This window comes from Bacillus rossius, chromosome 8 (genome assembly GCF_032445375.1).
Source record: "Bacillus rossius redtenbacheri isolate Brsri chromosome 8, Brsri_v3, whole genome shotgun sequence".
NCBI classification, from domain to species: domain Eukaryota; kingdom Metazoa; phylum Arthropoda; class Insecta; order Phasmatodea; family Bacillidae; genus Bacillus; species Bacillus rossius.
The window spans coordinates 31,607,347-31,621,867 of NC_086336.1; the positions used below are offsets into that span (position 1 = coordinate 31,607,347).

The following is a 14,521-nucleotide window of genomic DNA, read 5'->3' on the forward strand; positions in this document are numbered from 1 at the left end:
AAGAAACGAAATTCTTTTTTAAAAGTTTTCTTTTGGATGAAAAAATATTGTATGATAACAAATTTTAAAATAAAATACACAAACTTAAACTTAATGGAAACAAATATTTAGCCTTCACAAAATCACATTCTTCGGCTGGAACACTTTTTAATAACTTTACCTCGAAAAAAATTTAATTTATTACTACATTCATTAAATTAACTCTTATTTGAAAGGTTACACACATTTAGCATTCCGCAGTGACGGTAATAAATTGCCACAACATATTACTAACATAAAGTAGATCGGGTGTGTTCGTGGCCATTGTCCAACACAATATTTTGGCTCTAAAATTTAAGGCACGTCGAAGAGGTAGATTGTACCCGACGTTTCGCCCTGCATTTCAACACAATTTTGAGAGACCAACTGATAGATGTCTCAGCCCTGATGAAGCCTGCAATAATGCAGAGCGAAACGTCGCTACAATATAACGCTACGACGTGGATCAACTTCGAAAGCCAAAAACCTGAAATGATATAGGGGATGTGATGTAGTGAATAAGCCACTGGACCAACACATTAGGAGACCTGGGTTTTTGAGTCCTGGCCCGACCATAATATTTTCACTTTATATACGGTTTTCCGAAATCACATTAAGCAATCCAGGCATATTACGGCATGTCATTTTACCCGATATCTTGATTTGTTGTATTGTGACAAACTCTATAATGAACTAATTATGTTCGCAGGCTTTCACGGCCATTTTCTGAAGTAGCTTGGCTTATGGGTTGTAGCCGCGCCCTTGGCGAATAATTCACCGACGTTTCGGTCGAAATTGCAGTCACCATCATCAGAGAGCAGTTACCTACTCAGGTTCTTATAAGTTATCCTGCCTTTACATACTCTCGCCTGAGGGGGTGCTTCCTGATTGGCTGCAGCCGTGGGCCATTTGTTACTTTTCCGTGCACTGTAGAGGCGGCAGTCGGATAGTGATACGTAGAGACCGGAAAAATTCGCGGGTATATTTCGTGATATGCTAAAATTAAAATATTTATACCGTTGTGCTTTTTCTGCTATTGGTTCACTGTTAATATGTAGGACTCTTGGCCAATTAGAGAAAATCAATAAAAAAAAGTATCCAATCACAAGTTACCCAATTGAGACGCCTCAAAATTCAGCACCCAATGAACAGGCGCCGTTTGTCCAAGTAGGTAGAGGATCATGGAGTCTATCCTGGAGGTAACTGAACTCGCAAATTTTTCCAGTCTCTAGTGATACGTTTTCGTTAATATTTTTCCTTGTCGTTGTGGAATGGCCCTTAAGTGTGATTTATAAACTATGTAAGATGTAAAATTTTCAGGAACCACCAGTTTATCAACTACGCAATGCACAATAACGCAACGCAAGTATTGCTCAACTTCCAAATTTCTTCCGTTTTGAGTTGCGTTTTCGAAGGTCATATTAGAAGAGAATTTAACAAAATATTTTGAGACGCAGGAGTTACTTTAATTTTACAAATCTTGTTTATGCTTGTTTAACTTGAGACAGTGAACGAAAATAACATTTTTGAAATCAAGTTATTGACAATTTCTTTTGCTTTCATGATAATTATGTATTTTCAAATGAAGACCGTGGAAATAATTAGTTTTATATTGTTTACTATTTTTAAGTTAAGAATTTTCGTGTATAAACGACCATGATTTTCTTGGGTCGGTCTCGTGTTGCGCAGTTGCGGCGTTGAAGATCCATGCCAAGTTTATAAACACAGCCTTAGCCCCGTTCTACAGTGACACAGAAACAGAGACGGATCATACAAACGGATAAAGATCTCACAGAACAGAGTTTCTCCAATAGCACGCATACGCTCTTCCGTTTACGTGGCTCTGTGCGACCAATAGAATCCAAGTAGAGGGCTGCAGTGGTAACCATTTTTATTTATGTTCTAAATACGTTACAAATTGTATCACGTACAAGAATATATGGTGTCCTATTATTACTTTCTGGTTTATTTTTATTATATATGCAAATAATACCGTGCTCTGATCTTGAAGTATAATATGTATTTTTATTAAATTAATTTTTCGTACCTTAAAACGCAATCTCATTGGTTGCCATTTGTCACTTTTCCTAGCATTGCGGAAGCAGCAGACGCGATCGTGATATGTTCCGGGAGATTCGTCTCCATTTCCGCGCCGTTGTAGAGCGGGCATTACAAGGCAGACGCGTTGCCCGACTGCTTGAGGGCAGGCGATGTTACCTGCCGCGGAACCTGTAGTTGCACTTGGTGGTCCTGGGGTAGCTGGCGGGGTAGCGCGGCGAGTAGAAGCGGCCACCCGCCGCCGAGTGGTTGCTGCTGGTGAACTGGTGGTCGCAAGCTGTGCCGGCAACCTTCTGCCCGTCAGTCTGGAACATCCCTGAAACGAGGCGGTGTGTATTTGGTTAAGAGAATACCAAGGTGGTTGACCCAAATAAGGCCATGCTTTTAATAAGGCCACCTATCGATATCTTGAAAAGTAAATTGAAAACACCATAGGAGGCAGCATTTACTTTATCTGCATTGGAGCAGTATCTGGTGGCTATGTTTTGAACTACTTGCTCTCGTTCGTTGTAGACCATATTGAGAGCAATGTTTATGAGGTGTGTGTGTTATAATATTTAGTATCGATATCTGCGTGAAAATTAGCGGTAAGTAGAATTTAAAAATACTGATTTATATGTATTCTTGCACTATAATAAGTGCTCTTTAAGCATATGTCATAGTATATTCTAAAAGTAATAATGTAATGCTGTAAAATGTAATAATGAATAAGCCTGCAGTTGCCCCGAATAAGGCCATGTGTGGCCTTATAAAGTTCTATGGTGGCCTTGTTAGGGGCACAGAGTACTTTATTCAAGATTCCAAAATATTTACACTTTTAAACTTTTAGGTACCTAGTGTCAAAGAACTTGTAGTAGCTGCGATACATTTAAAATAATGGTATAATTTTTTATAAAGATTTTATGGTGTCACTAATTCTATTGTTAATATTTTAAAGATTATATAATTATAGCTTGACAAAACTTTTATTTGACTAGTACCAATATTGTTACACAGATAATAAATATTCTATGATCTTACGAAATATAGAATTATTCTTATACGTTTTAATTACAGATAACTATGGCTCCCGTGCAGTCAAAAGTGCGGAGAGCTCAGTGGACAAGTGAGCAAATGAATGCAGCCATATCAGCCATCCGCAGTGGGCGCTCTGTCAAAGGTGTGGCATCTCAATTTGGTATTCCTCGAAGAACATTATGGAATCATGTGATATCAGGTAGTACAGACAGAAAATTGGGACGGTCTCCTGTCTTGACCATAGAACAAGAGATAGAGTTATGTCGAAGGCTCTTTTCGGCTAGCAGATGTTGGCATGCCTATCACAAGTAATGTTATAAAGAGAAGTGTTTATTCATTCTGCAAAGAAAATGATATTATTAACCCATTTAACCCATTGAAGAGCAAAGCTGGACGCCGGTGGCTGGAATTATTTCTGAAAAGGCTTCCAGATGTAGCGAAACGCAGAACGCCACATCTTAATCCTGGAAGAGCTTCGAAACTTAATCCTTACATTGTCAGAGATTACTTTGCCAAACTCAGAAATGTCATGTTAGAATGTGATGTAGCTGATAAACCTCATTTGATATACAATGTTGATGAAAAAGGTTGTAGATTAACTCTACACCATCAACAACAGGTTTTTGCTCGTAAAGGTGTTAAAAGGGTTCACATCATAGCGTCGGAGCATGCAGAGAATATTACAGTTGTAACATGTGGGAATGCTATGGGACAATTTGTGCCACCAATGATTTTATTCAAAGGCAAACGACTGAAACCTGAATGGGAAGAGAACTTGCCACCAGGGTCCAATGCTGTAATGACACCAAAAGGAAGCATATGTGAAACTTTCTCAAAGTGGATTGAACATTTTGCTAAGTATAAAGCCAGCATAGGTAGAACACTGTTAATCTTTGATGGTGCTGCCTCACATCTAGGTGCGAATATTGTTTCAGCTGCTGACAGACATAACATAACACTGTTTTGTTTACCTAGCAATATATCCACGAGCTGCAGCCCTTAGACAAATCTGTTTTTAAGTCATTCGAGTCATTTTGGGATGACGAAGTCTTGAAATTTTGGATGACTCATCCCGATCGAAAAAAAAATCGCAGCACATTTGGAAAAATATTTTCCACAGTATGGCTCAGGTCTATGACTCCAGAAAATATAATCTCAGGATTTAAAGCAACAGGAATTTACCCTTATAACCCGGATATTGTCCCTGAAGTTGCATTTGCTCCTGCCTCTTTGACTGACACTCAATCCACAAATGATGGTCCCGATCTAACCTGTGTCTCAGAAGACACTTCACAAATGAACAGGGAACAGATAGGCCTACCTTCTTCTGCATCACCACACTCAGAATCAGAAGATGAACCCTCAGTTCCCACATTAAATGTTCCTTTTCAGTATGTTTCTTCTCGATCAACTGTGTTAGAACCTCATGTTACAAATGTGTGTGCTGCAGTTCGTGCACTGACAGACACTATTTCCTCTACTCCAACAAACACCCTCGCCCAAAATTCCGTTCATTCTATCAACACTTCTGGTTGAACACTCTCGGCAATCCTGGCCACACCAAAGTTGAAATCACAAAAGACCCAGCGACGTAAATCCATCAATTCGAAGGCTCAAAAAGTCGTTAAATCTTTATTTCAAGAAAAAAATTCAAGAGCAGTGACTAAATCTCCGCGAAATGAAGTGCATAATAATCTACGCAATCAAGTAGGGAGTCACAACCAAGCACCAGCGGAACTCTGTCACAGCCAAGCACCAGAGAAACACAGCATAGCAGAAAATTCAAGTCATCTGACAGCTGGTACTGCTTCCTTTGTGACCAAGATCGTCTTGCTGATATGCGACTCTGTGCAAGTTGTAAGCAGTATGTGCACGAGGAGTGTGTTGGATTGTCAAAATCAGACAAAGAGATCTTCTACTGTCCCGAGTGTGCCTAAAATGTTTTTGTGCCCCTGACAAAAAGCTACTTATTCTTAAGTTTATAAAATCTTCAGAGGTTGTTCAGCTTCTTGTGTGTTATATTTATACAATAGTTGTGAACAAATGCTAAGAGTGTGTTGGACGAATTAATCATCAAAGAGATTTTGCATTGTCCTCCATTTGCCAATTTTTGCTTAAATGAATAGTCATTTTTAAGTATTTAATACCTTCAGAGTTTGTCAAGCTTCTATTGTGTTCTTTTTTAACAATTAAATACCATTCTATACCTGTTCCGATTTTTTTTGTAACTTGTCTGTTTAAATATTATTATGTGGCCTTATTTGAAGCACCTCGCTCCTAACAAGGCCTCTTTGCACTTTTTCGAGTAAAAATAAATATATGGCTAACTATGAATATTTTGGAGTTAAGAATTTTTCAACATGATTAGAATGGATCAAACAAGGTTTGATAAAATTGTGTAACTCCTATTATTTATTTGAAAAATTGGAAAAATTCATTAAAGCTTAAGGTCGCCTTATTTGGGTCAACCACCTCACACTTAAGAGGATTCATCATAGGGAAATTTTTCATGCTCTGCCTTTACGGTGGTATTCGTCCGTGGAGGGGAAGGAGGAAGGAAAAAAAAACCTTTGGGGAGCAAGGCAGGCAAGCATGATTTTTAAAACAACCCATCGGTGCATGTATTGTTAACTCGCTGATAAATAATATGCCTTTTGATCCACACATTCCAGGCTACAGGTTCTGTGATTCAGGAACGAAACTAGCCAAACGAGTTTAAGTTGGCATTAATTTTCCAGACGAGAAGTGCAAGCAGCATGCTATTGCCCATTACCTCAGCAAGGATCTGGAATCAAGGCACTGAGCTGACGAGCTACTGGCACAGAAAACCAAAGATATAATTAAATTGCCAGATTCAGGACTTGGAGAAAAAATTGCGACATGGGGCGTATCCAAAATCATGAAGGTCAAAACAAAATTAGGAAAACTGGTGCAGTCTTGCAAAACGCAGAGAAAAAAATGCATACTCTTGACAAAAAGATTACAGGTGGATTTCTACCGCTACTTTTTCTTGCATTAGACATCCTCGACGGCCTCATCTGTGCTAAGATTGGTATAATGTGGGCAGTCAACACTTCCAAGAACGAGTGAAAGCATTTGGAGGAAGCACGAAGACACAACGACCGTGGCAAAAAAAAATGGTGCAAGTCTCTACTTACAACCCCACAAATTAGTTCGAAGCATGAGAAAGAAATGAGCGAAAAGATCCTAAATATTAGTTTGTAGTAGCGGTTTAGATTAGCTCACAGGGGCAATTACAGTGTGGTCATAATATAGTAGTGATAAGCTGGTAGTTTATGTGGAAACTAAAGATTGCGTCGATGGACTTAAAAACATAATGGCTTTCTTGGCCAAGTTGAATAATAAAATGGAGAGAAACGAAGAAGAGATGAAGAATAACATTGATAATAGTCAACATGAAGAAGAATAAAATTGATAAAAGCCAAGAAGAGATGAAGAATAAAATTGATATTAGCCAAGAAGAGATGAAGAGAAGTCAAGAAGAGATGTTAAATTAAATATTTGCTGCTCAAGAAAAAATGAATAAGAGAATCAACGAAACCAGAATATAGTTCAAGGGTAAAGTCAAGTGTTTGGAGCTGCATTTCGCACAACAGGAACAACAGATATTCAGCTTAAGCAGGTTATTGAATGAAGTGTAGAAGCTGTAACCAAAGAGTGCCGACGGATGATTGAAGAAACCACTGCTGCTACGAACTTTGTGAGTTTCTCCGAGGATGTTAAGATGGAGGAAACTTCCAGTGGCCACTCAAAATCCAAACTACCTACCTTTGATGGTCAATATTCGTGGACAGTGTACAACAGACAGTTCGAGGCAGCTGTAGAAGTAAATGGTTGGAGCAAGGAAGAAAAGGCAACGACAATCTTCTTGACCCTGCGAGGATCTCCACTAGAGCTGCTGCAGACCATACCAGTTCCAGACCAGAAAGTCTCTGGGTAGATAGTGAATGGGGATACATTCTTCTATTCCCCCCCTTTTCCTGAAGTTCTGAAAACCTTTGCATAATATAAGTGAAGGCAGTATGTTATTTTTGGTGATGCAAGTTGAGCGGTTACAACACTGTGTGAGAAGCCGCGTTGCCTACGGATATTAGTGTAGGTCCATATGTCAGTGTGTTAGTGTAAAGAGTTATGATAGTTTTTGTAATACACGTTATTAATTTTTTTTTGTATTTTTAGACGTCGTAGCCCCTCGTTTACGGCATTTCGTAGCAGTGATTTCGTGAATGGAAGGGAAGTCGCATGGGACGGAAATGTGTAAACACATTGCTGTCATCTTTGGCGGTTGGCGGGAGCCAAAGTTCATAGACACAAAAATAAACACTATAGAATTAACTGTTTAGTGAATTTTAGCAAAATTTGCAATATCTTCATAAAATAACTTGTCGAAAATCAGGTACAAACCGGGGTTTAGTATTTTTTTGTATTTTATGTTTTTATCGGAGCTGTTTCATACGTATTTTAAAATACAGGTCTATTAACACACTGATTCAACAGTCGAAGTAGTTGCTACGGCAACGAATTCTAGTGTCAGCTTCGGAAACTATGTTTGATTCGTGTCCACAAATTTAGTTGAAAACACAATATCGTATATTGATCACCTTCAACATTATTGAAAATAAATCTACGTTAAATTTTGTGTCCGAGATTCGTATTATAATTTTATTTGTAACATGAGCACACATGACTTGGCTCGCTATCGAGATTATATATTTACATGTCACTGGTAAAAATTGAATAATTCATTTGCAATATTACTTTTTTCCAAGTATCCTACTCCCTCCTCCTCTGAAAACATTTCTGTATTATTCTCTGCATCCATCACATTCTTACACAATATGGTTTAAATTTTTGACATTTTCACATATTATTAGCAGCAATTTTGTTTATACAATGCGTCACCCAAAATTCTCATTGTTTGCAAATATACCCTCTTATTATTATATTTTCGAAAAAAAATGTTATTTTTACTCTATGAAAATTACCATGCAGTTCGTCTTGGAACTTGATATTGCAAGTGTTTAGACAAAGGGAGTTTTTGTGCAAATCGCAAAGCAGAGAAGACGTCAATTTAACCTTCGCCGGAGTGTGGAAAGGGTTGATACGAAGGATGAAGAGTACGGACGGTATAAAGCGAAACGAAGTTGTGTTGCTAGCGTGCAGTGTTTTCTGAGTAGAGCCGCTACCTTGGGGAAACATCGCAGTCACAGTGACCGAACACTAAAGAAGCTTTGCCTTAAAGAATAAGCCATGCGTAGGTAGTGTTTATTTTATTAAGCTTCTGTCGGAAAGATTTTGGGTGAGGAATAAGAGAGGGGGAAGATAATACTTTTTAGAGTTAAAATCCTCTCTATACGTTCGAAAAACACAAACAAAATCTTCAGACCAGAATTAATGGCTGAGTTTGTGTGTGCAAAGTCTTGTTAAATCTATGATAACACATAAAAATACTATTTGTTGTTTAAAAAGCAGTCAAGAGAGATTTCGCAAGAGCAAAAGTAAATTTTATTTACTTTCCCTTGCATTCTAATCCAAGGATTTACGTGATACCTGGGGAAATTGATTGCCGTATCGACGCATTTAATATCTTTTTTTTTCAATACGTTAAGTTTATTATTTATTGAAAACTTTGTAAACTTCCGTAAATTTTATCATGTAAAACTACTTTGGCAAAAAGGTTTGGCACCCAACTCAATGAGTTCGTCAATTCTATTGCGTGTTTTGTTTGGTGCATAAAAATAAACTTGTAACACAAGAAATCTTGTTAATTCAGTTACATATATTGTTCTATAAAGTAAATAGCCTACTTGTTTCACAGTACACGAACTTTGTTTTTGCACGAACAAACGATCTTTATCAGCAGATTCAGAAAAAAAAACTCTCGCTCAGACCAGTTGCTAAGCTGAATATAGACGGAACAAGTCGAAGCAGTATTTTATGTACTTTCATGGTAAAATAATAAATTGAAGTATTTTTAAAAGAAATTAATATAATAAAGTCTAAATTACAATTTTGCATCAACCAAGGATCGAACCGAAAACTGGAATCGATCAGGTCAATCAATATATCAATAGATAATTTTTAAAATGGTTTTAGGAATTTATCGAGAATTTTTAAGTTAATGATTACAAATTCTCAACATGGTGGACAGTATGACATTGGTGGATTACTGGAGGCTGGTAGATAGGGAGTTAAGCCTCTTTGGGACATTTCATCATATTTAATTACATCAGTAATTTCAAGCAAAAATTACTCATTTTGCATCGACAAAGGATCAAAACGGGACAGGAATCGATCGAATAAATCAATATATTAATAGGTATTTTTAAATGGTTTTTTAAAAAAATTTCCGAACATTTTGGTTGATAATTACAGATTACTAATATGGCGGCCTCTACGGTAGTTGACTGGTTAAGATAGTCGTGCACTCTAGTGGGTAAAAATTATCCCAAGATGTCGGTATCACTCTCTATAGAGCATGTCACTCTTATATTGCAGTGTGGAAGCATTTCTCTCTCTTTTTAACACATGCCGGCTGCCTTTGCTCTGTCCTTGTCTTTTCGTTCATTGTTGCCATGTATCATACGAATTAAAAATTATTATTTTTTGGACAAAGCATTTTTACACATTGTAAAGCATCACATTACGTATCAAGCAATGAATATTTTGCATAATTAATTGCATTTATAGTGGCCGAAAAAGTTTTAAAAAATGTTAAATTCTCACTGGAAACCGTTATGAAATATTAAAAAAAAATTATTAATAAAAAATTAACCTTCAGGTATATTCAATTTAGATTATTTGTTTACAAATTCAGGTTTTAGGACGCCACCGAATTAATCTTAAAACAAAAACGCTCCTTGTTTCAGTTATCTAATTTATTTTTAATCCTAAATTGCATTGCCTCAGAAACTGATACATCAAAACGTTGAGCAGTGACAAAGTTGATTGCTATTAAAGATAGATAGGGGTCGAAAGCAAGAAATATGTTAACCATGAATGGAATTTTGTTTTTTAAAAGCAACACCATCTCAATTGCTCCTACAGGTCTCGTGTCCAAAGCTGTGAAGAAGTGTCACTGTAACAGATGATCACTCCCAAACTGCAGTCGAAGATGAAACACGGCTGTGTTTTTGAAGAAGCATGCCTGCTAGTCAGTGCAGTGTCTCGCGACCAAGCGACGGATCATGTCCGGTGACTCGCAGTTACACCATTGAAGGGTTGTTTATTCAAATATGTTTTTTTTTAATTTTATGCTTCGGATGTGGATTACATTAATGTGAACTATGGAAGTCGGAACACCAAAACGAAACTACGTTGGTAGGCTATTAGTAGAGACCTGTAAAATTCGCGATTTCAAATCCCTAAAGGATAGACTCCATAATCCTCTATGCACTCGTGCAAATTACATCTGCTGATTAGATACCGACTCGTAACACCTGTTGACTGGAATGATCGTGATTCGCTAATTCTTCTGTTAAGGATTTTTCATTGGCCCAGAGTCCTTCAGATAAACTGTGGCCCAATCACTGAATCAAAATAATGTCAAAAGTATTTGGACTCTATCCTATCGCGGAAAGAATCCGCGAATTTTACAGGTCTCTAGCTATTAGGGAGTGAGCTCAAGATAGTGTTGAAAGTATTTGAGTATTTTTCAAAAGACACGAATGTGAACAATGCCGTTAAGAAAGCTTTGGTCAACTTTGGCCAACGGTGGTGATAGTGACTAAAAGGTATATGTATTATTAATTTCTTTATCAAGTTCAATTTACAATTTTCGTATGAATTCGTACCAATGAAAAACCAAAGTGGATTTGTGGATTTTTACAAATTTGTAAGCGCGATAGTGCAAAAGATTATAAATTACGATATGAGTTCTTAATTATTTTTTTTTTGCAATCAGAATGCCAAAGAGACACGTCTCCTGAAATTAGTAATGTGTTAGAGATTTGGTGACAGCGCGTGACAAGCAGTGTACTTCAATCTAAGAGTGAGACTATCAATAGCAGACGTAAACAAGATGTAAAATTCCAGATAGCTGCATGAAGTCATAATGTTGAAGTAATAAATTCCTTGGTGGTTGTGGTAGGGGATCAATCTAAATAAGGACATCAATGAGAAGTGACATGTATAAATTTATAATAGAATAAAACTCATCGGGTTCGAACCAAGAACGCCATGGTTCAAGATAAAAGTGTGTTTTTTTTATTAAAATTTTAATAATATCTTTTATAAATGTTTAAAAAATGTCCAATATTTTTTTGATAATAGTTACATATTTTAATATGGTGGACATGACGTCATAATTAAAAATGGCGGAATCTAATACGGTAGATAATTATAGCAACAAATTGGCGGTAAGTTCTAGAAAAACATGGCGGAATGTTCATGAAAACATTATGGCAGCTGTGACGTTATAATCTAAAATGACGGATGGGTTCAAGCCACCCAAAAGAGCCGTCAGGGTCAAGTCAAAGTCATGGTTAAGTTCAGACCGTATGACCACCGTGACATCACAAACCAAGACGACGGACTGCACTAGGCATTTCCACTATGAACCAGTCGCCGGACCCTCAAATATATACTACTTATGTTGGAAAAACCTTAATCAAAATTTACAATTGTGCGCCAATGATGCAGTAAAATTAACTGACAGTTACGGTACATTTACAAATATACAATGAATAAGACTAGACCAACTCTTTTGTTTTGTACATTTTTAAGGGAAGATATGTACACAAATTTTATTAGTGAATTATTAAAAAGAGCGCATTTATATACCTAATATAAACTAAAATCTAAGCGTTTGTCTCTGAAGTTAGAATTATTACATATAAGATTTTTTTCTGTTATCAAATTGGATAATGCCTTCCAACACCAAACCCTAATGAAACAGATAATGCCTACATAAATCAAACCTAACTATTTTTTTTTATCTCTCTGTACGAGATGATTGAAGTCAACAACTGCTGATACTACTGACATCATTAAAAAAAAGTAAGTCAGCAACCACACAATTAATTTGGTATATATTTTACTACGATATCTGAAACTGTAACGACGATGCAATGATAAAATTTTTATCAGAATAAATAACTTGTAGAATTATTATTTTGTTGTAAGTTTGGTACCATGCAATAACTTGTGTCATTGTTGATTCTTAAGTTGTTTTTAATTTTTTTAACTGCTGTCAACTTGGTATTAAGTAGGTAAATGATAAGAAATATGTTTTTGCATGTTTTCGTGCAGTGGTTCCACTAAATTGTTCGTGTTTGCTCCTGAAAGGTGAATAGAAATGTAGTTTACAGGAAAGCTAAAAGTAACTTAAACATTAGTGTATGTATTAAAAAAAATCAAAATAAGCTGTGTTTATTATTTTACCCACGTGAACGATGTGATGTGGACAGCTAGAGTTACTTTCTAAAAGGTAATCTAGTATGTGATTTGTGTACAGCTCATAGGCCTATGCGAAGCTTCGACTGATCGAGTCATTTGAAGCAAAAGTAGGGAATACGAAAGACCGGGACAGCATTATAAGGAGCGAGGAGTGGGCCAATGACCGGCCGCCATCTTGGATTGTTATGTCACGGTGACCAACTTGGATGACCTTGACCTTTGACCTTGGCACTGACCCCGTTGGTCATCTGAGATGATGTAATGTCCACAATTTTGAATTCCACCATCTTAGGGTCCGCCATTTTGAATTGTCACGTTACATCTATCATTTTGTTTGATAGAACATTACACCAAATTTTATTCCACAATTTTTAATTATGACATCATGTTCGCCATCTTGAAAACCCGTAATTGTTATCCAAAAATCGAAACAATTCAAAAATTATAAAAACATTATTTTATAACAATTTTAATAAAATATTAATGAAAATTCACTTACATCCATAGCACAGAGTCTTTGGTTCGAATACGGTTAGGGCCAAAAAAAGCGACGGAAGCTTCCTCCACGAAAGCTACCAGTAGACTGACCTCCCAACCACACTACTACTACTACCACCAATAAATATATTACACCAGCCAGTATGATATCATGGAAGCTATCTTGGATCCGCCATTTTATTTTTGTCTGCTAGATATCACAATTGTTTACCTGCAATAATGCAAATCACCAGATCACCATGACATCCACCATATTTTCGACCATATTGGCAACCATATTAAAAATCTGCAATTGTTGACGTAGATATTCGGCAAAAAATCCAAAAATCATATAAAAATCACCCATTAATTTGTTGATTAGTTGGATTGAATCCTATCCTTGGTGTAAGGTAATTCGGAATAAGCTTGTCTCATTGTATTGTGAGGATGATAGTGGAAAATGAGATCTGGTCCCTTCCTGGAGTTGACGACGCGGGTTAACGGAGTCTGGGGTTCAAGTGGTCGGGGCGGAGGCGGGGCGGCACGCCGACGGCAGAAGGCATTCCGTTTGGTGTCGAGGAGGGGGGGACTTTGGCGAGTCTTTGGGGCGGCTAGCTACGGGATAGACCGCGGCCCTCGAGGGTTGGCTGCAGTTGATTCCCGCCGTCTCAAAGGCTGGGGGCGGCCGCTGGACCGGACAACCGAGTCAAATACACCCTCGACGGAGAACACGAGAACACAAAAGAGTGTTTTTTTCGGGCATTGTCGTCGTAGTGGACAAGCCAGATAATTATCATCATCATCATCATCATCATCATCATCATCATCATCATCATCATCACGTTTGTACTTAAGGAGAGGTCTCGTGACACGCGATCATCCACAGAGTGGCCAAAGGCAATCTGGAGACACGAAGCATGAGGATGCCCAGTCGGTGTTCGTAAACAAACGAAACTTATTATTTTCTTTAATTTAAAATTGAAATTTATATTTTTATTTTTAGGGTGCTTTATAATACCAGGTAAAATACTGACTCAATATGACATCAAACTCAAATCATGTAACTGGTTAAGTATTTATTTAAAGTGTAATTTCGAAATCTGGTTTTTTTTTAATTACTATTAAAGTGTCCAAAAAATGTACAAATATAAAAAAATTGGGCTACTAATAAATTAATTATTCTATTTTAACAATTTAAAAATCTTTTTGGCTGTACTTGTCCTCAAGCAATCTATTAAATAATCAAATATTATTAACAGTTTCCTTCTTGCTATTTAAGTCTATACTTTTACAATTATTCATATAGACCTGAAAATTTTGAATTTATTTTTTCGTACAGGTTTTGTACCTAAAAAGTTTATATATATTTAACTATTTTTTTTTCCAACTTTTTCAAACCTAGTCCGAATAACTTTGCTTTGGCATAATTTCTACATATACGTAACAGCGGTTTTGAATACACTATTTATAATAATACGTTTAAATTGACGTTTAATGGTAGGTTTTTGTCATAGTTACAAATAGTAATAACTTC

The 14,521-nt window shown here is 36.8% G+C and overlaps 1 protein-coding gene across 1 annotated transcript in view; it reads right to left on the bottom strand.

Annotated features, from left to right (window-relative positions):
• The window catches only part of LOC134534704 (suppressor of lurcher protein 1-like), a 360,907-nt gene that overhangs the window by 159,655 nt on the left and 186,731 nt on the right, over positions 1-14,521 (bottom strand). Inside the window, exon 6 of the mRNA XM_063373180.1 lies at positions 2,236-2,392. Within this exon, the coding sequence (XP_063229250.1) occupies positions 2,236-2,392 (157 nt within the window). The remainder of the gene's footprint in view (positions 1-2,235; positions 2,393-14,521) is intronic.